This window comes from Podarcis cretensis (genome assembly GCF_951804945.1).
Source record: "Podarcis cretensis genome assembly, chromosome: 15".
Classification (NCBI taxonomy): domain Eukaryota; kingdom Metazoa; phylum Chordata; class Lepidosauria; order Squamata; family Lacertidae; genus Podarcis; species Podarcis cretensis.
This window is the reverse complement of record NC_137185.1, coordinates 27,827,479-27,852,997: the sequence shown is the minus strand read 5'-3', so window position 1 is coordinate 27,852,997 and position 25,519 is coordinate 27,827,479. Positions and strand designations below refer to the sequence as shown.

Here is a 25,519-nt window from a genome sequence, read left to right as displayed (position 1 = left end):
AGTCCCACTTCATGCTCAGTCCTTTGATGGATGAGAACCAGATATGGTTCCTAGCTTGGAAGAAAGGCAATGCAGTTGCAAAGGAAAGCATCCAGCAGCAGCAGCAGCAGCAGCAGCAACAACAACAACAACAACAACAACAATTTATTATTTATACTCCGCCCATCTGGCTGGGTTTCCCCAGCCACTCTGGGCAGCTTCCAACAGAACACTAAAATACAATAACCTATTAAATATTAAAAGCTTTCCTAAACAGGGCTGCCTTCAGATGTCTTCTAAAAGTTTGGTAGTTGTTTTTCTCTTTGACATCTGATGGGAGGGCGTTCCACAGGGCGGGTGCCACTACTGAGAAGGCCCTCTGCCTGGTTCCCTGTAACTTGACTTCTCACAGCGAGGGAACCGGCAGAAGGTCCTTGGCGCTGGACCTCAGTGTCCGGGCAGAATGATGGAGGTGGAGATGCTCCTTCAGGTATACAGCAAATAATAAACAATTCATTTCTTCATTCATTCATATTGCACTTCAAAGCATTCCAAGTGCTTCACAGCCATTCCTTTGTAAGTCTTCCAAGGAGGTGAGTGTTGCTATCCACATATTAAAGATAACAGGGGAGGTGGGGGTGAGGCCAAGAGAGTGTTTTGCTCCAAAGCCACCTCTCCTGTCTATCATGTTGTGTTACATCTCCAGTTGCTCCAGCCTCTTGGATCAATGTAAGAGCCTCCTGTCTCAGTTCAGGGATTTACTGTAGGCAAGGAGGTTTCAGTGTGTGCAGAGTCTCCCTCCCAAGCTTGCAAGAGCTGCTCCATCTGTGTCAATAGGGCATGCTATATTGCTGTCCCTTTGAGAGCTGAACATGCCTTTGATGAGAAATAGGCAGCCAGTGTGGAAAGGACCTTTGTCAGTGTGCAAGAGAACTCACACACAGAGCACTAGATCAAGATATGCATATGTGAGAGGGGACGCCAAAGTCCACAGCTGGGCATTGCTTTTATTGGGGCCAACCAAAATGTCACAAAGGAGACTCCCATATCAATCTCTGCAACCACAGCGGGTGCTGTAAACTTCCAACAGTTTGCCTTCAGCCCAAAGATGCACCCCTGTCTCTCAAGACAAACAGATGCCAGCCAACCAATGGCTATTAGTCATGACAGCGAAATGAAGCTCCATGTGTAGAGAGACAGTATACTTCTGAGTACAAAATTTTTGGGGACCAACAACAGAGTGATTACCTTTTTCTAGCACAGTTTTGCAAACTTTCTAGAAGCCCCTTACTGGCTTTGACAGGCAACTGCATTGCATGGGTCTTTGGTTTGATCTGGCAGGGCTGCTCTTCTGCTCTTAAGGTCAGTGCCAGCACACTCACACATACGCATGAGCTGCACAGCAAGAAAACTTCAGCCTGGTGTAGCCACCAATAATGGTTGTGTGTATAACTGGGGTGGTGGTGGATGTGTTGCCCTGAGTGCCCAGAACCAGAAGTATAAAGGGGAGGGACCTAAGAGCATTTACACAAAGGGTTTAAGCCATTTATTGTTCTGCCTACCCACTCTTGGGACGCAGGTGGCGCTGTGGGTTAAAGCCTCAGCGCCTAGGGCTTGCCGATCGAAAGGTCGGCGGTTCGAATCCCTTCGGCGGGGTGCGCTCCCGCTGCTCGGTCCCAGCGCCTGCCAACCTAGCAGTTCGAAAGCACCTCCGGGTGCAAGTAGATAAATAGGGACCGCTTACCAGCGGGAAGGTAAACGGCGTTTCCGTGTGCGGCTCTGGCTCTGGCTCTGGCTCTGGCCAGAGCAGTGATGTCACGCTGGCCACGTGACCCGGAAGTGTCTCCGGACAGCGCTGGCCCCTGGCCTCTTAAGTGAGATGGGCGCACAACCCCAGAGTCTGTAAAGACTGGCCCGTACGGGCAGGGGTACCTTTACCTTTACCTTTACCTACCCACTCTGCAATATGAATGGAAAACATGGATTACTCAGAATGCTAATCTGCATTTATACACCCTTCGCTCATCTCCTCCTCCTCCACATCATGCCCAGAGTTAAAAAAAAATAGTGCAGGAGAGGACTAGAGTCAAAGTAAGCCTCATGTGTGCTAAATGCCCAAAAGCCCTAGTAAAACAAGGCCGTTCTTTCCCTTGGTGCTTGTGTGTCTTGTATGAAAACCCACTTTATGAAATCACATACCTTTTGTGTTTGCTTTGACATTCTACTTTCTGCCTCAAATGCTATTACAAAGCAATCTCGCTCTCATTTTAGTTTTATCTGCAAGATATACATTTAATAGTTGCCTTTGGACTGCACTATCCATATTGTCATAACACAAGGAAGCTGGAAATGAATTTGGAGGCACTTCAATTAGCAGCGCTTTTTCCTATTGTTGTTTGTGTTCTGTTATTTGGGGGGAGGTGGGGCTTACACCGCCCCCCTTTACTGCCACACTTGTGTTTGTTTCATAAGAGAATGGCATATCCTTTAACTGTGTACAATAAACAGAAAGGGGGCAGAGTTATTAGTGAGCAAATCTAGCTGTGACAGACGGATCAGAGATTAGATATTGAATTGCCATTACCTTGCAAACAAATGAATGAATGAATCAAAGGCTACTTCTTTTTTATTTCTTATTGGGTGGAAACAGACAGCTGGCAATAATATAGTAACCACTTAAAAGCTTAAAGCTTGGTTGCTGGAACCGTCTATGTGTGTGTGTGCACATGCATTTGTGTAGACACCTGTGGCTTTTGGCAACATAGTTGGCTATATGCACCCTACTTGCTTATTTTCAGAGTCATTGTCATTGGTAATAGCAATAACACAGAGGGCTATTAGAGCTGGCTCAAGGCTCTTTGTTTCCACCCACAATTTTGGGAGGCAAGTGGAAAGTTTCTGAATTTTCCATCATTAGCTTAGCCACTGCAGGGATGGACTACTGGAGATCAGAAGAACCCTGCTTGCTCATATGCAAGGTCTACGAGTTCCTGGATCCTATTTCCACAGTAGCCAACCAAATACCTCCAGGAAACCTCCACTGTGTTCCACAAGCAATGGCCTTCACTTGCTAATACCCCTCAGTAACTGGTTTTTGGAGACACATTGCTTCCAATCATGATAGATGGCTGGACTAGGAATCCTCAGATGCAGATTCCTCTGACAACAGTTGCCCTGAGGAGGAGATGGATGCACTTGCAAGCCCTTCCCATGTGGATTCACTGGCACTGGAGCCCACAACCTAACTCCTGAACCCTGAGGTGCGCCTGTGCTGTCAAGGCTCCAGTGACCAGACCATGGGCTCCTCAAAGGGTCAGGAGAGCCCTGAGAAACACCCTCCCCTCAAAGAAGATTGAAAACCCCTGCCTAGAAAAAGCCAGCCACTGCAGGAAAAGGGTGCAGCCCTTTAAGAAGCCACATGCAGCATTCAATGGGGTGGGACTTCCATCTTGACTATCTAGCTCAGACTAGAAAGCTGTTGATCCAGGAAAGAGCTGAGACAAGTGGCTTTTTCTGCATCAACAGCAGGGTTGCTAACCATGGTGCTGAACCTATTGAACCTTGTCCAGGGTCCTGATTTTGTCTTTTTCTCCAGCCCCGGGGCCTATTGGTCTTCATCTTCTTTGTGCTAGCTACTCTCTCAGTTGTGAGCATCACAATTGATCAGGATAACAGGTTTATAATTATATGTAGCCCTTTTCAGGAATCATATTTGATTAACAATCACGTGTGTGTGTGTGTGTGTGTGTGTGTGTGTGTGTGTTTCAGGACTGCCCTAATAGGCAGGGAATTCCAAAGTGTGTAGGTGCTGCCCAAGATTCTTCTTCTTCTTCTGTTGGAGACAGGACAGGATATGCTTAAATGGTGTTTTAAATGTATGCTGTGTATGCAATCATAGAGACGAGGGAGGGAGGGAGAGCTGAAGAGGAGTGGGGATCAGGGACATTGCTCTTGCATTTTGTGTCTCTGAGCACCATAAGTGGGCATCAGGCAGAAATAAACTGCAGCAACAGTCAAATGATGGACAGCAGAGCAGGGACAAAAGTGCTCTGCTCCAGGGATCTAGTGCTGGGCCTTTCTGATTCAGCTGCTACTGCTCCAGTGCCTGAGAGTGGAAAATGTCATTGATTACAGGCCTATCAAATTAAATCCTCTCCTAAGCAGTCAATTATTAGCAAGCACGAAAATGCTGGAAATTGGTTATTGGCTGGCAGGTTTTTGTTTCCTCTGACAGTTTCCTGTTGGACTCATTTACAACAATGTGCATCACGTAGAGGTACAGACAGCAGTGTGTGTATGCTATTAGTTCTTCTTTCAAAAGCACATTGGAGGTATTCTGAGCATGCTTGCTTTGTTGTCTGGAGCTGTTTGGGAACTGGAGCTCAGGTTCTCCTCTTGAACCATCTCTGAAACTGGGACTTAAATGCCTTGGGAAAACATACAGAGCATACAGGAGTGTGGGGGGTGTGGCTTTCTCACTGCTTACCCTTGAGATGCTCCCAGGGTCTTTAGGAGTCATTCAATGTTCAAAACATATTTGGGGCCAAACCAGATGTTTGATCTTTCTGCCCCTCACTGTCTCTGCAGGGGAAATTCTGTAAATTGTGGAGTGACTCAGTCTAGCCAAGAAGGCTGAGCAGGATTTCAAGAGACTGGGGGTGGGGGAGCAAAACTAGACTGCCACCCCCTTTGTTTTACATTTTAATACTTGTCATCTTGTGCCAAATCATCTTGATTCACCTTACAATAAATGTTAGAAATATTAAAAGATAGGATGATAAAACAAAAACAAAATAAAAACACAAATGATTAAAACAACACATGCAGGATTTTGCAGCAGCAAACTATAACTGCTGACACAGCAGCTCATTTGACAGACACACAAAGCTCCCGGAAATGCCCTCTGAAGCAAAGGCAGCTTAACCTGCTGTGGGAAAACCAGCAACAAGGGGGCAGATGTTTGAAAATGTTTATGTTTCAAAACGCTGATGATTCAGAATTGGGCATTGCATGTTCTCTACCACCCACTACAGTCCACAGTCTGGCACATTCGTTTTCTACCCACTGCAGTTTTTGAGAACTCTTCAAAGGTAGCTCCATGTAGAATGTATTAGTCTGTGTATCTGGATGTGACTAAGACTATAATAATGTCTCGGTCGCTTTGTTGCCTTTTCCAACTTTGGGTCAAAGAATCATAAAATTGTATGGTTAGAAGGGGCCCAAAGGATCACATAGTCTGACTCACTTCAATGCAGGAATCGCTGCGAACTTGTAGTGCGATCTGAGCAAATCTATGCCAATTGGCTAGGTTTCCACATTTCAACTGGGATTCACACACACACCATTTCTTGGTGCATGCACACACGCACACAGGTACACACGCTTGACCATATTAAAGCAAAAAACATGCACAGTGGTGTTTTAAAAACTGTTGCCTCCTAATTTCCTATGGCACCCAGGAAGAAGCAGCTGCCTTGCCTACACTCAAATATGCAATACCATTGCAAGTTCCTGAAAAACACACACACACACACACACACACACACACAGTACAGACATGGTGACTTTGTGGTGCCTCTTTCATGGAGCCACTGTTATTACATGACTACAGAGGGGAGAAGGCACCTCGTGATGTGCGCCCCCCAACCCCAGCTCCAGTCTGGTTGTGTGAAGACATCTTCTGATCCCTGCATCCAAGAATGCTCTGTGCTAGATGTTCCTCTAAGCAAGCTGACTTCCCCACATGAGTGGGAAACCATTGGAGCAAAGGAGAGCATCTGCAGCAGTTCTACACCCTGGTTTTCTTTGAAGAAGAAAAGCTGTCATTTAGCATCCAGGTAGCTTTGCCCTCCAGTCCACTGCCTTCTTCATGCTGGATATCCCCTCCTACCACCAGCAGGGCTTTTGCAAAAGGGAGAGAGAGAATGTTCCTAGTCATTCTAAGAACCTCCACTTCTTGTTGTACAAAGACTCAGGTCAAGAACAAACTCGACAGAAATGAAAGAGCAGGAGGAGGAGAAAAAGAGAGGGGGAAGAAAAGAAAGGTGTTCCCAAGGTTAGGGATCTTTATTTTTATTTTAACTCTCTGATATTAAGTTTGTACTATATAGGTTGGTGGATTTTTTCTGGAGTATCATCCCTGACTACAGAGGAGGAAGGGCTGCTGGTGAAATGTGCTGTGTGCACGCTGCAGATAGGGGAAGCTGGAAGAGAGATCTGGGCACGGCAGGGTGGGGGGAGAAGGAGGTCTTTGAAATCTGTTTGGATTCTGTATTTCTAGCTAGCCGTGACACAAGGATGCATGAAAGAGAGACAGAAGAAGGAAGGATACGCAAGCCCCATCCCTGGTGCATCAACGAAAGATCAAGCAACAACAGGAGCTTCCCTGTGTGGGGCTTATTTGTTGATTTAGTGGGGGGAAGGTGTGGGGAGGAGATGTAGGCGGACAAAATTATGTGCAGTGTGGAGAAAGTAATACTAGAACCCAGTAGCACCATCCAGTGAGAGTGAACGTCGGAGAGGGTGAGTCAAGACAGGCAAAAGGAAGGACTTCTTCAAGGAGCACAGAGTTAAACTACAGAATTTGCTCTCATAATATGTAGTGGTGGCTCCCAACGTGGATGATTCAAAAATGAGGATTAGACAAATTTAGGACAGACATAGCTATCAGTGGTTACCAGTTATGGTGGCTCTATATTTTGCCTCCAGTATCCAGGGTGCTTCTAGACTAGGTTTTAATATTTCAAATGGTTGTTCAGGGATCTCAAATGGGTCATTGGTTGGCGTGGAAGGTTCCCTCTTCCTTGGAAAGAGTGAATCCAGGTTTAAGGAGGGGTGCGTGGACACAAACTGGCATTTTGATGCTGACAATGCATGTGTGAGAAGCACTCATCCCACAATAAATGCCCACCTGGAAGAACCTCAGAGGTGGAAGGGCCACAGCTCAGTGGTAGAGCATCTGCTTTGCATGCTGAAAGTCCTGGGTTCAACCCTTGGCATCTGCAGGTAGGACTGGGAGATAGGTCTTTCTCAAACACTGGACAGATGCTGCCGGCCAGTGTAGACCATACTGGGCCACATGGAGCAAGGGTATGACTTGGTTTAAAGCAGGTTCCTGTGTTCCTATGATTTCTGGGGAGTATAAGTTCCTATCTTTGCTGGGAAGTACTATATTGCTGGTGCTGCAACCTTCACAAATGCCAACTTGTTTCTCTATATTCTATAAATCTGGGCTCTTGCTCTGGGGCTGCAGGAGGTCACTGTTGCCATGGACTGAAGAGGAAAAGAAGATCTAGCCCCTGAGAATTCTCCTTGCAAGATGACACCTTCCTTCTGGAACGAAATGAGATGAGAATCCCCTCTCAGATCCAGCCTGCACTGCCACGGACTGCAATTCAATCCAACACCTGCAAATTGAAAAGTCTTTTAAAAGGATGTACAACCAAAGCCTTTGTTTTCTTAGCAGAATGTGGCTGCTATTAATAAAAGTTGAATTAGAAACGGTCCTCTGCCTCTCCCTCTTTTTTTAAAAAGGAAATTGTTCCTTTATCTCTGCAAACGAACATTCGTCATATTTGACTGAAGACGTAATGTGACAAGACAAGCCCTAGCTGTCAGTCAAATCGCTTCGCTATAACACGAGGCATATGCGCGACCTAAGAACGCCTGGCTGTGCCATCTCTTGTTTGTTTGAAACTGTCACCCATACAGCTTCAATCCCCGACCAAGAAGGGAAGAGACTATTCCACTTTTGAAGGGCATATCTGAGAGATTGCAGGGAGACATTTCGTTATGTAGAAATAAAATATGAATTTTAATGTGAGGCATTAACATGAACTCTTTTAGGAATAACTACAGGACTTTATGATGAACGTATTAGAGCACTGTTCTGCCATCACCGCCTGCCACTCTTCATAAATCAGCTCCAACAAGTTAATTCTTCATAAAAGAGGATGAATTTGATTCTCAAGGATGGATGGAGGAATGAGAAGGAAGAATTATACCGTCACCCCGAGAGCTGGGCAGCCATTAAAGAAACACAATGCAGTGAACATACAGATTGAGTTTGTTGGTCCAATGGGAATCTAGAAAAGCCCATTCTCCAGTTCACTGGGGGATTTTGAACTGGGAAAGAACATCAGACAATCTTGCCAACACTAAAAAAAATACAATCTTCTCCAGTTAAATTTTATGTATGTGTGGATGTTACATGGCGCTTAAAGGACTGAGCTACAGAGGAAAAGAAGCATTATAGCAATGCTTCTATCAGGTCAGACTCTTTCTCCATCTAGCTCATTATTGTCTACACTAACTGGCAGTGGCTCTCCAGGGTTTCAGACAGGGAGTCTCTCCCAGCCCTATCTGAAGATGTCAGGGACTGAACCTAGGAACTTCCCTAACCAAAAAATGTACTCTGTGATCAAACAGTATTCCTCCCCATCAAATCTGGAACCTCTGCCAAGAACTTACAAAGGAGCCAAGCCACAGTATCTCATTGTCTGTCTCCCTTCTGCAAAACAGGTGATACTAACCCACCTTACAGGGTTGATAAGGGACACAAAAAGATAATGCGTAAGAGTTTGAGGTTCTATTAATTTGCAAATGAGTGCAAATTAAACCATGTTCTGTTCTGCTTGTGGAATACCAGGCTCCCTGCAGCAAAATGTGGATTATGTGTGTGCATGTATTCTTTTACTCTCTCTCTCTCACACACACCCATTGAATACGAATAGCCCGTACCAAAACTCTCTATTTTGCAATATGCCTTGAGTGTTTCAAACTTCAAACTCTTTTGCTTGAGTATATCTGGGGTTCTTTTCTCTGTGGATACTTCTTTGCCATGCATCTCTTCTCTGTCTGTGGATAGCTGTTGATGGGATGTCACAGCTTCACCAGCAGAGTCTTTGATCTGGGGGTGGCAAATGTGCATATGACGGCATTGCCTTTGGGCACTGGCAGCAACCAGTAGCTTCAAACCTGCGTTGGGAGCAGAGAGTGGGAGAGCCAAGGCAATGTCAGTGTCAGAAGCAGGACCATGGACAGCTCCCAAGGCAGCAAACGACTCAATAGTATGGGAGCTCAGCAGAGCCCTAGCATCCTGCTGCAGGCCTTCATGGGGGCCGAATCACCAGACCTACCACCCACTCTGTTGCTCAATAATCTTAAATCCAGGCCTGCCACTGAGTCCTCTTCCTTTCTCTTCCTTCCATAGGCTCTTCGCCCACACACTGGGTTTCAAGTAAGCCTAGGATTTGGGGGATCCTGGATCAGTATCAGTGTAGGCTGCAGAGTCACTGTTTAGTCCAGGAGTCATTGACAAGGATATTGTGTTCAGCGGCATTAGACCCTTGCAAAGGCATGACCAGTCTCCATCCAGTAAGGTTCAGCAGCCCAATGTGCAAGGCTGCCTGTCGATCCATGCAGGAGAGAGACAAGTATGTGGCCCACAACAGGAGGGGCTCAAGCTTCAGAGCAGTGAACAAGGAACCACAGGGCGGGGCAGGGTCAAAACTAAGCAGCAGCCATGATCTAAGGTAGTAATTAGGAAAAGGAATCAGGAACCCATGACAGACTCAGCAGGACTGAGGTGCAAGATCCGAGGCCTGGTCAGCCATGGGCCTGGTGGTCAAGGAGTGACCCTTGAGGTGGGCTGTCTAAGTTCTTAAGCAGGCTGGTGATTCAGCCTGGTCCACCCCACCCCCCGCCATCCCCAAAGACCAGCAGATGCAGCAGAATCAGGTCAGAATTAAGCAGGAGACACCTAAGAGTACATAATGGACTATACCACTTCAAGTTGTGAGTTAGAGGAGAGAGAGCGCAGATTTTTAAATGCTCCTGAATACTCATGGTTTTCTCCCTGTTGCACTAGTTCCACATCTCTGTTAACTTGCAGAGGTTATTTTCCACAGAGGAAGACTCATAAATAGTGCCTGCCTTCCAGTTTGAAGTGGCCTGGCCCATTCTATCCTATTGGGAGTCAGCCATCTCACTTTGCTGCCAGGCCTTCCACCTGTCAAGCTTGCAGGGGTGAACTGGGAAGGAAATCATTGGGGCACAACCACTGGGACCCCCAGTTCAAGACACACTCATGGACCCTCTGCTGCCTCCCTGCCCCTTCCTGTTATTGAGCAAGCCCTGGCTGAGTAGCAAAATCCTTTGCTTTTCCCACTACTGTACAGTTTCAGATCATTACCCCCCCTCCTGCTCCACCTCCTCTCTCTCTCTCTCTCTCTCCCTCCCCCTCCCCCTCCCTCCCTCCCTCCCTCCCTCTGTGTCTGGCTCTCATCCAGCCTCTCATTTGTCATTCCTATGTGCAAATATTTCACAAGGCAGTGAGATGAGTGACTCCTGACGCTCTTCAGTTGCACACATGTCTGGTCAGATAAGTTTCAGACGGGATTTTGATCAAGTACTCGGATGGAGGACAGCAGAGTGAGGGAGCTGCGGCTGTAATGATGTGCTTGTCAGCCCTGACAGAGGTGCTGGCGATATCAGCAGCTTTGATCACTTGCGCTTGCCACGCAGACACTCCCGAAGCAGCGAGGATGCCTTTCAGAGGGGTCCTGTGCTTTCCGCCTCTCAAATAGGTGTTGTCTTGCAGAGATAACTGGATTCTGCTCAGATGGGCCCCTATAGGAAAGGTCCAAGAGCGAAGTACATTAGGCAGAGCTGGAGTGCTTGACATTTGAGCCAACAGAAGAGGATCCAGCCCTCCTGCAAGCAGAAAACAGCATTCAAAGTCAGAGGTGCCCACAGCAATCTTGTATGTTTCTCCTGAGCAGAATTTTTTTTCGACCCCCTTTCCTGAACGAAGATGCCTACAAACAGAGTGTATAACATGCACCCTCTCCACACACAAACATCCAGTCCCATCTTCATCCTTGGCCTTCTTTGGTGCTATTAAGAGAAGTTCAGCCTCTGTCCAAGGGGCAATGCACACATCCAGCAGGATCAATTTATTTTGCTTAGGTGGTACCACATCAGCCTTCAGGTGTACTGGTGTTGATGTAGGCATTTCTAAATATGTCCCCCTCTCAGGGGCACCATCTAGGGGGGCAACAGAGGGCCAAGGCACCCCAATATTTTCAAGAAGGGGACCAGCCCTCCCAAATTCCACAGCGATCCTCAAAAGGACACGCCAGGGTGTAAACACTTTTGAGGATTGCCAGGGAGGTGGCAGGGCAAAGCATCTCCCCCCTGCACGTCCCATTGACAATCGCCAGAGGGCCTTCCTGGAAGGTGCCCTGGCAGTCTCCACCAGGGATGCAACAGGGAGAAGCATCTTTGTCCTGCCATGTCCTTTCACAAGAGTAGGGGGGCTGGCAGTGGGTGGGTGGATGGGAGATGTTGGGTCAAGTTGGTCTGGCTGTGTTGGAGGGGTGTCATGTGTGTGACATCATACACGCATGGTGGCTCTCTCCCCCCTCCAATGTTGGGTGCAACTTGGTGCACCTGCCCCCTCCAGAATCAGAGGAAGGGAGCCCCTCCCGATTACCAGTTGTTGGGAAGCACAAATGGGGAGAGTGCTGTTGTGCCCTGATTGCTGTTGGCTTCCCAGCCAGGGGCATCTGGTTGGCCATGACAAGAAAAGGCAGCTGAACTAGATGGGTGTGATGGCCTGGGATTTGGACTCAGAGGCTGAACCTGAGGAATCCCAGCCTGCACAGGAGTCCCTGCCTCCAGAACCAGCTGAGCCAGGGCTCGGGCCTGAGCCTGAAGGGTCCTCACCTGTGCTGGATCCTCAGGTGCAGGCACCAGCTGAGTCTGCTCTGGCTCCTGAGGTGACAGAGGACCCATTGCCTGCAGGTGCTCCACTCTCAGTCCCATCAGAGGAAGCTGAGGTTGCCTCTGGGTCCGGTAACCCTCCAGTCTCTCCTGAGCTGCAGAGGCTCAGGGCAGAGAGGCGGAGGGAACTAAGTTCCTGCAGGAGGAGTGCTCGCCTCCAGGCCAGGAGAGGTGAGTCACCTGTGGACCGGTGCCGCCCTATGCCTCGGGGCAGATAAAAGCCAGTCAGCCCCAGTCCCAGGTTGAGGGAGAAACATTGTTGGTAGCCTGTTCCTGCCAGCACCCTGTCCTGCTCCTCTGCCAGAGTTCTTTACCTCACCTGACTCCCTGCCTTGGACCCCGCCTCAACTTTGACGGACAGCCTCTATACTGCACCCTCAACCTCAGACTGAACTCGGACCTCACTGCACGGTTAGCCCTCGGGACCAGCACAGTGGTCCTTTGGTGGCCTGATCCAGCTGCAGGACTCTTCCTATGTTCTTTAAAACACTATGCAAAACTAGAAGTTTGGAATTGGCTTTCTCCATCCCCCCCACCCTGTTATCATCTAAACGCCCACTAAAAGTGTAGCGTTCCCAGCACTTTGATGGACTGCTGCTGCCGTTGATGTGGCCTGGAGCCAGAGCACCACATCAGCCCCTGTGGTCACAAGAAGGACGGCTCTCTCCGCTAATGTTATTTATTTTCCGTGGCTTCCTTTCTTCTGGCTCCAGCTGGCCTTTGTCCTGGCGGCTTCCCGGGATGAGGCCTTTGTGCGCTAAGCATGTTGCAGAGGCAGCTTAAAATGTTCCCTTTCGGCTGTAGCCGGGAGCCAAGCTGTGCAGCTTTTACCAGTGTTGATTTTATTGATGGCATTGACTTTTTCACAGTGGCACTTTGGGACGGTTGCGTCGTGGCGTGCCTGTCCGCGTGCCTTCAGAAACGGCTTTGTGTTGTCAAGTGCTGGGCTCCCACGCCCAGCTTTGAGGGGAATATATTTTATGAAGGATTTTTTTTTTTTTTTTGGTCGTTTCTTTTTTTTGCTCCGAGGATAAAAATATATCACACGCAACAGCTCACCGCAGCCCCTTCTGAACTGTTGCATTTTTCTCTTGGCGGAGCCTCTTGAGCAGGGAGGAAATAAATGTATATCTTTATGTTCCTTTCTGCCTTCAATATGACAGTCAGTAAAGCAGAAGTGTTTGGGGCAATGCCGCCGAGACCAGATGCTCATATCTTTCGGTCATCCCTGTGGCATAGGAGGCGGTGCGGGGAGAAAACATGTCTTTCTCCAAACACAGTCCCTCTCACTCAATCTGGATTCAGAGCCTGTCATCTCAGGGCTGCTCCCTTTTTTTCACAGATCAATTTTTTATACTGGAAATCCAGCACAAACGTAACCTGGGAGCTGCAGGTAGCAGTGAGGAAAAGGCCTTGCTTGGATCATTTGTGAAGGGGAAAGGGCTGAGTGTCCTGTTCAAAGAGGCAGGGTGTCAGGGGCTGGACTGAGGAACTCCGCCCCCCTCCTCTAGAACCTTCTCGAGAACAGGAGGACAGTATAGATTTAGAACACTGGTTTGCAGAAGGGCATAGTTCAGAGGCTGCAGAGGGGAGAAGCTGGGAAATACTGGAAGAGGAACAGCAGGAAGAAGGAGAAGCACTAGGGGAGAGACAGCTGACAGACTCAGTGTCTTTGGAAAGCATGCCAGACCGCCCCCTCTCCCAGGACCAGGCGTGCATTGAGAGTAGCAAAACAGAAAGCACAGAGGCAGAAAGCTCAGCTTAGCCGAAGCAGGGGTGACGGAGAATAGGAGAGACGGAGGGGGTGGGACTTTACTTGGAGCAATGCCATTATCCTAGTTAGACTGCATTCCTTTGTGTCTCTCTGTGCATAGTGAATAAATTACTTGGTAAGAACTGCTTTTTTTTGTTTCTCTGCTTCTTGGCTGCCACCGTGGAAGGGGTCGGATTCCCTGAAGCCTGACACAGGGAAGGAGAATGGAGAGTGGCTGGGGCAACCCAGGCAGTTGCCCCAGCCGGGTAGGGTATAATAATAATTAATAATAATAATAATAATAATAATAATAATAATAATAATATATTGTGGGATCAGACCAAGAGCCATTTCTTGTTCAGTACTTCCCCCCTCCCATGCACAGAGTGGCCAGCCAAATGTCTCTGGGAAGGTCACCGGCAGGCCATGGTGGTTATGGACTCCTGACACACACACCCATTCTGTGCATCCCCAGCTAACCATCATGGCTAACAGCAGGCGATGGCCATCCCATTTCCAGTGTATTCAGAGCCCTAGACTCTCACGGCTGAGATGATGATGCTGATTATATTTACACCCCATCTTTCCTCCAAGGAGCTTAAGGAGCCTACATGGTTCTCCTCCTCTCCCTTTTATCATCACGACAACCCTGTAAGGTAGGCTATACTGAGAGACAGTGTCTGGTCCAAGGTCACCTTGGCTGAGTGGATTTGAACAGTAGTCTCCTATGTCCTAGTCGGACACTTTAACTTCTACACAAAACTGGGTTTTTATTTGTTTATTTGTTTTATTTGTAATTTTATTTGTAATTTTAGTTTTAAAGCCCTAGGCCTTGCTTTTCCTCTCCTCCAAAGGAGTTGCTCCAAGCAGCTTACAAACATAAAAAAAAAAGATCCAACCATTGAAACACACACGATCAAACAAAGAAGCACAGCACTCACACCTAATTCCCCAGGCAGAAACCTAGTCAAAAGCTGGTTTGAAACAAGATGGTTTCATTTGCTGGCGGAGCACAAGGAGCAAAGAAGTTGGCTTATTTTCTTGGGGAAGGGACTTCCATAGGTGGGGTGCCACTGCAAAGAAAGTCCACCAATCTTTGCCTCAGGTATCAACGACACACTCAACAGGGGCAGAACAGACAATATTAAAGGATATTAAAGGCTGTTATAAGCAACAGCCAACCCCTTGAATGACCCATGGAAAAAGACAGGGGTGGCCGTGCAGGCAACATGACAAAACATCAGTTTCCCCAGGCCAGAAAGGCTGGAGCAGTTGAAACACAGTTACTGGCTCAGCAAAGCAGCAGCTCGACATGGGAGCTTATATTTGAGCTGGAGGCTCCACCCTTTCCTGTCTCTCAGCGAATCACAGAAGGTGCTTCCGTGCACTTCCCCATCCTCCCAAGTAATTTCACATGGAATTAGCCAGGCACTTAGGTGGTAGCCAAAATTTTGGCAGCAGCATTCAGCACCAATTGCAGCTTTACAGGGCTCCAGTTGAGATGTAACTTATGTACGAGGCACAGTGGCCAGTTCTGATTGTATTAGAAGTGGGTACAGCTGGTGCGAGGGATGCGGGTGGCGCTGTGGGTTAAACCACAGAGCCTAGGACTTGCCGATCACAAGGTCAGCGGTTCGAATCCCCGTGACGGGATGTGCTCCTGTTGCTCGGTCCCTGCTCCTGCCAACCTAGCAGTTCGAAAGCACGTCAAAGTGCAAGTAGATAAATAGGTACTGCTCCGGCGGGAAGGTAAATGGCGTTTCCGTGTGCTGCTCTGGTTTGCCAGAAGCGGCTTAGTCATGCTGGCCACATGACCCGGAAGCTGTACGCCGGCTCCCTCGGCCAGTAAAGCGAGATGAGCGCTGCAACCCCAGAGTTGGTCACGACTGGACCTAATGGTCAGGGGTCCCTTTACCTTTACCTTTACAGCTGGTGCACCAGCCAAAAGTAGGCAAAAGCAGACAAGGTCACAGAGAAGTCACCCAGGACTGTTTACTCCCTCCTGCACCCCTGACCACAAAAGAATCAACCCATCAGCCTATTTTTATTTTTGTAAATTTCATTGTTCCTACTTTTCCCAGGCATGTTTCTATGTATTTTAAAGGGGAGGATAGTGGTTTATACCTGTGTTTTTCACCCACTGGCTTACACACCTGTTTTCCACTCATCTGCCTGTTCCAGGGCTGCCCCTTGGACAGCAATGTTTGGGTGCTGAGTTGGATCACAACGTTCTTAAAGATGGCCTGTGGTCTGCCTTGTGTCTGGTTGGCGTTATCTGCTCAGTCGCTGCCTCGCAGAACAATATTCTCTGTTCCAGCCTTCGCCAGCCCCCTCAGACCTTGGAAATCTATGGTTAGGGCAAGCTTGCATGGATGGTGAAAAATGAGGATGTTTATCTTTGCGCCCATGACCTTAGGAGCGTTGGTAGTTGTCCTTGAGCTTCACAGCACCTCGATCGTATTCTGGAGGACTCCCAGACACACACAACCCCTTCCGATTTCTTCTTCAGTTTGGTTGACACTGTCATTCTTCAATTTGATAAATGCTTCAGAGGGAAAGGAACAAATTGAGGAGGTGCCACACAGGGAAGAAAACAGCTTCTGAATGAGCACGGGCAATGGCAAGGGGGGGGGGGACACCTCAAATCTTTGCAGGGGCACAAAGAGAGAGGGAGCAAGGTCCTCACAGGAGGCTGGAAGCCCAGGTAAGTGGAGAGAATTCTGTCGCACAATGGTAAGTTCCAGCAAGCAATACCTCAAGGGGAATTATCTAGAGCTCAGTGCAGATTTCCAAACATCTGCATTCTGCCTCCCTTTCTGACCCCATGACTTCTCTAGGAAGGGCTGTACCTCAGTGGCAGAACACCTGTTCTGCATGCAAAAGTTCCTCAGCATCTCCAGGTAGGGCTAGGAGAGACCCCAGCCTGAAATCTACTACCAGCCAGTGTAAAGAATATTAGGCTAGTGGACCAACAGTCTGATTTGGCATCAGGCAGATTTCCATGTTCCTAATTCTTTGTGTGGATTACCAGAGTATCCATGTGGCATTCCAACCCTTTTGTAGCTCTGGCAGGTTGGCCAGCTGTGGTCACTGTCCTCCATGCTGTGGCAAATTCCAGACTGCATTATTGCAATGCATCCTATGTGGAAGGTGACTCAAAAACTTCAACTGGTCCGCAGCCAGGTTGCTGGCTAGGGTTCCATTTAAAACTCATATAACCTCTGTGTTAAAACAGCTGCATTGGTTGACAGTTTGTTTCTGGACCCAATTCAAGGTTCTCACATTAGTGTTTAAAGCCATAAATGCCATAGGCCCCAAACATCTGAAAGAGCCCCTACAGACCCTCCTGGATATTAAGATCAGCAGAGAAGGCCCTCTTGGTAGTTCCACCACTCTCAGAAGTCCAGCGGGTGGTAACCCAGGAGAGGGCCTTCTCTGTGGCAGCCCCTATGTTGTGAAACTCACTCCCCACAGAGGTGCATCTGGTATCTTCATTATCTGGTTTCTGTTGTATGTTGAAAATCCAGCTCCTTACCCTGACCTTTGGCACCAGAGATATATATTTTTTCAGACACATCTGAGTCTTTGTAATACATTTTAAACTTTTTGTTAAATGAATGAATGAATATATATTTAAATTGCTATTACCTTTGCTTTATGGTGAAGGGTGGGCAAGAAATCAAACTCATCACCATCGGTGCTTTTTTCAGCTCTACCTCTCTTTCAAATCAGAACCAGTGAAGGCGGTGAAGGTCCTGTGTGAGTGCCTGGAGGCGGTTGGAGGATGGATGGCGGCTAATGGATTGAGGTTGAATCCTGACAAGACAGAAGTACTGTTTTTGGGGGACAGGGGGCGGGCAGGTGTGGAGGACTCCCTGGTCCTGAATAGGGTAACTGTGCCCCTGAAGGACCAGGTGCGCAGCCTGGGAGTCATTTTGGACTCACAGCTGTCCATGGAAGCGCAGGTCAATTCTGTATCCAGGGCAGCTGTCTACCAACTGAGACCCTACCTGCCTGCGGACTGTCTCGCCAGAGTGGTGCATGCTCTAGTTATCTCCCGCTTGGACTACTGCAATGCGCTCTACGTGGGGCTACCTTTGAAGGTGACTCGGAAACTACAACTAATCCAGAATGCGGCAGCTAGACTGGTGACTGGGGGCAGCCGCCGAGACCACATAACACCGGTCTTGAAAGACCTACATTGGCTCCCAGTACGTTTCCGAGCACAATTCAAAGTGCTGGTGTTGACCTTTAAAGCCCTAAACGGCCTCGGCCCAGTATACCTGAAGGAGCGTCTCCACCCCCATCGTTCTGCCCGGACGCTGAGGTCCAGCGCCGAGGGCCTTCTGGCGGTTCCTTCATTGCGAGAAGCAAAGCTACAGGGAACCAGGCAGAGGGCCTTCTCGGTAGTGGCGCCCGCCCTGTGGAACGCCCTTCCAGCAGATGTCAAAGCAATAAATAACTACCTGACATTCAGAAGACATCTTAAGGCAGCCCTGTTCAGGGAAGTTTTTAATCTGTGATATTTTAGTGTATTTTTGGTTTTTATGGAAGCCGCCCAGAGTGGCTGGGGAGACCCAGCCAGATGGGCGGGGTACAAATAATAAATTATTATTATTATTATTCTAGAAAAATAGGTGCCGGTATGCATCATGAAGTTATTACAGTAAGTGCCACACTTTTTAACAACAACAAAAAGAGGTGCCAGTACTGCACACCCTTGTGTAATCCCTGAAAAAAAAAAGCACTAATAATAATAATAATAATAATAATAATAATAATAATACTGAATGCAGAGACTGTATAGAGAGAGATGCATGCACCTAGCATGCATATGGCAGAGAGAGTTCTGGTGATGGGTGTCAGGATAAGAAAAGATTCCCCGCTCCAGGTCTGGTGTACAGTGGTACCTCGTGTTACAGATGCTTCAGGTTACAGACGCTTCAGGTTACAGACTCCGCTAACCCAGAAATATTACCTTGGGTTAAGAACTTTGCTTCAGGATAAGAACAGAAATCGTGCTCTGGCGGCGCGGCAGTGGTGGGAGGCCCCACTAGCTAAAGTGGTGCTTTAGGTTAAGCACAGTTTCAGGTTAAGAACAGACCTCTGGAACGAATTAAGTTCTTAACCCGAGTTACCACTGTATACTGTAATTGACCAATCCAGAATTCCTTGGCAGAGCCCTTATCAAAGATAAAGACGGAGAACCTGTGCCCTTCCAGATCTTGATGGACTATAACTCCCAGCATCTCTGACTATTGTTCGAGCTTCCTGGGGCTGATGGGATTTGAAGTCCATTAACACCTGGAGGGTGGGATGCGGGTAGTGCTGTGGGTTAAACTACAGAGCCTAGGGCTTGCCGATCAGAAGGTCGGCAGTTTGAATCCCCGCAATGGGGTGAGCTCCCGTTGCTTGGTCCCTGCTCCTGCCAACCTAGGAGTTCAAAAGCACGTCAAAGTGCAAGTAGACAAATAGGTACCGCTCTGGCGGGAAGGTAAATGCCACTTCCGTGCGCTGCTCTGGTTCGCCAGAAGCAGCTTAGTCATGCTGGCCACATGACCCGGAAGCTGTACGCTGGCTCCCTCAGCCAATAAAGCGAGATGAGCGTCGCAACCCCAGTGTCGGCCAGGACTGGGCCTAATGGTCAGGGGTCCCTTTACCCTTTAACAACTGGAGGGCTCTCCCAACCCCCTTATAAGGGCTCCCCCCCCCCACCATAAGGGTTGACATTTCTTGTGGCCAGGAAGCTGCAGTGCCTCACAGGAGTTAAACGATGCCCAAATACTTTTGTTACGGACACAGAAGGGCAACTTTATTTTATCCTGAGAGCTTGCGGGCTTTTTGCCTACATATACAGCACCTTCCTAGGACCATTTAAATTGAGGGTATCACAAGAGATCTGACTTGGGGTTGGGGGCAAAAGGGGGTGAGCATTTGCTTTGTCACTTTAGGGCTGTTGGACCCCATGAGGTGGGGAGCATTTGGGATCTGAGCCGTCACCTGGAATGTCGCCGCTTTCCCTTTTTTCTTGTGACAGGCCGAGATGAACCATTTTCTGAGCGTGGCTTTCCAATTTTGCTACACTTACCGTTTCAGCAATAAATCAAGAATAAGTCTGTTTGCAAAAGCCGATCCCCCTCTGGGTGTCATTTGAGCCCTGGGAGGCGTCAGGCAGCCTGGGAAGAGCATCGCTGTGTCTGTGTTATCCTGAAAATGCCACATCAAACGTACACAGAATCCTTAGGCTTGGAAATATGACCACCACTAAAGTGTCTATTATATTCAGGAGACTGGCAGAAACCTTTGCTCTGTGTGATTATCCAAGGTGGTTGTCATGCCATTCTCTGCACTAATGCTATGTAATTATGTATTAAGACACGCCGCAGGTAGGGCATCTGAGGGCAATTAGAGCACACCTCACACGGTGCGATAAAGACACAAGGCCAAGGGACTTTTGTGTACCCAGGAAAGAAATAATTGCCTCCCAAATACAGTGTCTGGATTATATCTGTCTACGACAAGAATGGAGTTCCCAATGATAAAAAGAACAAAAAAAATATCGTTCTGGCAGTATGTCTTGTTTCCAGAGAGGATGTGCTTAGATCAGGCCAAGGATACAGGAGAGATCTATTGTTCTTTCAGCTGCATGAGAAAAGACCTACTGGATCAGGCCAAAGGGGACCCACCTAGTCCAGCATCCTGTTCTCACAGCAGCCAATCAGATGTGCCATTAGGAAGCCCACAAGCAGGACATGGAGTGCAACAGCAACTCTCCCCACTCAGTGGCGGAAAATTCTGAGAGGGGTGCAACCAGGCACCCCCATGACAGGCTGAGCTCCTGTCACCTTCTGGAGCCATGGGGAAGCAAGCAGTGCCTGGGCCAGGCCTTCTGTGTCCAGGGCAGCTGTCTACCAGCTCCATCTGGTACGCAGACTGAGACCCTACCTGCCCTCAGACTGTCTCACCAGAGTGGTGCATGCTCTAGTTATCTCTCACTTGGACTACTACAATGCGCTCTACGTGGGGCTACCTTTGAAGGTGACCCGGAAACTACAACTAATCCAGAATGCGGTAGCTAGACTGGTGACTGATGAGTGGCTGCCGAGACCATATAACACCAGTCTTGAAAGACCTACACTGGCTCCCAGTACGTTTCCAAGCACAATTCAAAGTGTTGGTGCTGACCTTTAAAGCCCTAAACAGCCTCGGCCCAGTATACCTGAAGGAGCATCTCCACCTCCATCGTTCTGCCCGGACACTGAGGTCCAGTGCCGAGGGCCTTCTGGCGGTTCCCTCGCTGCGAGAAGCCAAGTTTCAAGGAACCAGGCAGAGGGCCTTCTCGGTAGTGGCGCCCGCCCTGTGGAACGCCCTTCCACCAGATGTCAAAGAGAAAAATAACTACCAAACTTTTAGAAGACATCTGAAGGCAGCCCTGTTTAGGGAAGCTTTTAATGTTTAATAGGTTATTGTATTTTAGTGTTTTGTTGGAAGCCGCCCAGAGTGGCTGGGGAAACCTAGCCAGACGGGCAGGGTATAAATAATAAATTATTATTATTATTATTATTACACCCCACCCTGGACTGGCCGAGCCAGAAGGTGACACTGGCAGCCATGTGCCTCATAGGCTTTGTGTGTTCCCCTGGGGCACACCTCTACCCTAGATGCCCAGTCCACCAGGGAGGTTCAGCACTTGCCCTGCCCCTGGAAACTCTGGCTCTGGAAACTGCCCCTGGAAACTACGGCTCTGGAAACCCATGCTATGCCACTATCTCCACTTGTAACTCCCACCAACTGGTATTCAGAGGTATTGTGCCTCCAATAGTGGAGGTGGAACATAGTCTTCCTGGCTAGTAGCCATTGATACTCCTCTTCTCCATTTTTGTGGCCATCACTCCTTCCTGTGGGACTGAATTACCAACTTAATATTGACAATCTATTCTATACTGTAATAAGAGCTGTTCAACAATGGAATGGACTGCCTTGGAAGGTGGCGGACTCTACTTCATTGGAGGTTTGTTTAACATGAGGTTGGATGGCCATCTGTCAGTAATATTTTAGCTGTGATTCCTCCATTGGTAGGGGTTGGAATAGATGACCCTTAGGATCCCTTCCCACTCTGCAATTCAATAGTTCTATCATTATAAATATATCTTATGTACCAGCATCTGTTTAAGTCTCAGAGTAGTCTAGAGAAACATTTTAAACTAAAGGGGACCAAAGTATTCAAACCCATCTTGAGATGGGATAAAGCTTTTTCCTGAAGGTCAGTTCAATCTCTAAGGGGGCAGGTGACTTTTCTTACCTTAAATAAATTCAAGATAAGAGCTTTATTTTTCCCTTTACTTAAGTAAAACAACAACAACCTTGCCACTCCTTCAAGCAGTGGACTACCTTCTGCAGCAGCTCAGCGGCATTTCACCCTGACTGTAGCACCCCTTGGGAATGCACAGCATGACTTTTGTGGTTGACCAAAATGGCCCCACAACCCTGCTATTCATTGGACCATTTGGTGATTGCAGGGAAGATGCCTCGCAGCTGACTGGGGAGTGAAATTGTTGTTGTTGTTGCTATTATATGCTATTATATTATTAATTTCATTTATGAATCACTTCCTACACGGCATCTCAAAACCATTTCACTGTATGATAAAATCCACTTGCAAAATATTTGCATGTATAAAACAGCAAGAACAACTGTATATATGAAACAATAAAATACACATCTATAAAATGTAAGCAATTACATATATAAAAGCAATTTCAAATAAATTCAGATACCGACTAGGTAAAAAAAAATCTCCACTTAGAAGGTTGGTTGATACATGAGTATCTTTTTTTAAGCATTAGATGTGCTCTCAATTGTTATCTAGTCTCGGGGATGACTATAATGTTTCTCCCAATTCTCAGAAGATGGGGAAGTGCTCTTTTTACAGTCTTGTTATGTTACCTGGATGAAGACAGGAGACCAGACTGTGAATTTACAGAGATCAAACAGCTAACAAGAAGGACATCATTTAATTATTATGACCTTCTTTTCGGCCAGACAATTCTGTACCACCCACTGAGAGGCTGAATCTGCCTTCCTGAATGTGAAGGTTTTAAATCTTTTACTATCATTCCTCTGCCTTTGATGATGACGATGATGATTAGATAAAGGAATATAGTAGCAATCTATATTTTGAAAATCTGGATTTTCAGAACCTCCACCTCCAATATTTATTAATTTATTTCACGAGATTTAGACACTGCGGTAAAACCTCAACGTAGTTTTCAAAAAGAAAGAAAGAACTATCAGTATTTTTTTTTAAAAAAAAAACCCACTTAAAAGCTATATTTTTTATACTCCTGTTGCCTTTGTCCATGGAGTTTTCTTGGCAGGGATACTGGAGTGGCTTGCTGGTTCCTGCTCCAGGTGGATCACATTTGGTCAAAACTCTCCACTATGACCTGCCCATCTTGGGTGGCCCTGCACGGCGTAGTTCATAGCTTCTCTGAGTTATTCAAGCCCCTTCGCCACGGCAAGGCAGTGATCCATGAAGGGGAAGACAGGAGTGCCTGGCGTGCTCTGGTCCATGGGGTCACAAAGAGTCGGACACGACTAAACGACTAAGCAACAGCAACAAAAAAGCAACTATTTAAAACTATTCAAAAAATAACCTGCAATATACTAAAAAAACACACACATTAAAACACATGTCAACATTTTACATGTCCGGGCAGGCTACCCAAATGTTTTAGCAGGCGCCAGAAAGAGTACAGTGAAGATGCCTGTCTAAGTGTCAATAAGCAGGGAGTTCCAAAGTCAATTTCTTAGAAGTGCAGAGAGAGTATTACGTAGCACCTATAATAGTGCCAGTTCCCAGTGGTTAGAATTGGGTGAATGAGAATTTGCTTCCTGGTCCCTCCATCACATCCCCATTGCCTGGCCTCACACATTGGAGCCCCAGTGTCTGGAGGAGGGAGCCAGCTCTGCTGGGGCACAGTTGGGGTTCCGAATTCACACAGCGAGCTTTGAAAATACAGCATGCTGCAGACATTCCTCCTCCAATCCATGGGGTGGGGGGTGGGACAGGGTGATTAGACTGTGATAGCATGGGGCAGGGCAAGTGAGCCCACCCCTGTTCTCTTTCATGTGATTGGCCAAATAAAGCTTTGGCAGATATACTTATGGCAAGGGGATAGCATCACATTAGGTTAGATCCCCATCTAATTCTAAGGCCCCGTGGAACCCCAAAGGAGATTTTTGATTACCTGAAGTTTACTGCATTGTGATGTGTGTGTTGGGTGTGTGTATGATCTTTGGTGATCTCTGGGCTTTATGAAGGATAAGGTCAGATCACCTCAAAGGGTAGGTCGCTCCCATCATTGTGTGCCGTGCAATCATTTTGTGACCTCTCGGAAGGGAGAAGTAAAAGTCTCCTTAGGCAGCTTGAGTACAGCACCGGAGAGCAGAGATGGAAGTCAGAGATGATGTATTCATCTCGGAAAGGTGGAAAGATAAATTGTGGGGAGCTGAGAGGTGCAGCTCCTTAAATGGATGGCCCCTGCTCAGCTGTTTCTCTTGCTGAGTAGCTGCCGGTTTGTCACCTCAGCCAAAAGCAGACAGCAGAGAGGAGAGTGAGCGAGCGAGCGAGGGACATTCTAATAGCCCAGGGGCAAAGTCAGTGCTGCTGGTTTCACTCTCTGCAACACTTAGGTGCTTAGCCTGTTGCAAAAAGCCATTGTCATGCTGGAGATCAGTGATATCCAAACTGATTCACATCTGCATAGGACCTTGGCTGCTTTTGTAACAGGGAGCTGGGGAAATGACCCCAAAGAGCCTTTCCCCTGAAATCTGATTACCTGAGTCCAATGAAGCCACCTCTTCCATCCAAATTAACTTCATAGAATCAGAATCATAGAATTCTGGAGTTGGAAGGGACTCTGAGGATCATCTAGTCCAACCCTTTTTACTGGTGATTGACCAAAGTCATATACAGTGGTACCTTGGTTTGCATACGTCTTGGTTTGCATAGGTCTTGGATTACAAACACGTCAAACCCAAAAGTGTGTGTCCCAGTTTGCAACCTTTTTTTTTTTTTTTTTGATTACAACCCATTTTTTTGGGATTACGAACAAATTTTTTTTAGAGGCCCCATTGGTGAAAGCGCACCTTGGGTTACAACCTGTTTTGGTTTACAAACAGACCTCCGGAACAGATTATGGTTGTAAACCGAGGTACCACTGAATATAGCTCAAACCCCTGCAATGCAAGAATATGCAGCTGTTTCATACAAGAATCAAACCTGCAGTCTTGGTGTTATCACTACCACACTCTAACCAACTGAGCTACCCAGGCTCATACTGTACACCCAGGATGATGTTTAGGTCTACGGCTTAGGTTCTCATGGGGGCTTGTGGTCCATTTAGTTGCTGCTCAGTTCAGAGAATCCAGAATCTGCATCATTCCTAACATGTCCAGCCTGTGCTTGACAACCTCCAGCAAAACAGAGCCCATCCACCCCCAGCAGGCCACTGGTTCCACTGCCCAACCTGTCTTACCTTTAACAAGTCTCTCCTGATGGTTAACTGAAATCTACCTTTCTACCTTGGCCCATTATACCTGAAGGAGCATCTCCACCCCCATCGTTCAGCCCGGACACTGAGGTCCAGCACCGAGGGCCTTCCAGCAGTTCCCTTGCTATGAGAAGTGAGGTTACAGGGAACCAGGCAGAGGGCCTTCTCGGTAGTGGTGCTTGCCCTGTGGAATGTCCTCCCAGCAGATGTCAAGGAAATAAATATCTGACTTTTAGAAGACATCTGAAGGCAGCCCTGTTTAGGGAAGTTTTTAATGTATGATTATTTATTGTGTTTTTAATATTCTGTTGGGAGCCACCCAGAGTGGCTGGAGAAACCCAGCCAGATGGGCAGGGTATAAATAATAAAGTATTATTATTATTAAGCCCATCCCATCTAGTCCTGACCTCTGGGACAACAGCAGAGAACATATGTTTGTCAGCTGCTT

The 25,519-nt window shown here is 47.5% G+C and overlaps 1 protein-coding gene across 2 annotated transcripts in view; it reads left to right on the top strand.

Annotated features, from left to right (window-relative positions):
• Positions 1–25,368, top strand: part of CADM1 (cell adhesion molecule 1) — a 528,696-nt gene extending 503,328 nt beyond the window's left edge. The window contains exon 9 of one of the 2 annotated variants that reach the window (XM_079954778.1): positions 25,124–25,368. In XM_079954778.1, coding sequence (XP_079810904.1) covers positions 25,124–25,353 — 230 coding nt within the window. In that variant the 3' untranslated portion in view covers positions 25,354–25,368. Of the gene's footprint in view, positions 1–20,741; positions 20,930–25,123 lie in introns of those variants that run through there. The other variant, XM_079954781.1, reaches the window with a different exon arrangement.
• The last annotated feature ends 151 nt before the right edge of the window (positions 25,369–25,519 follow it).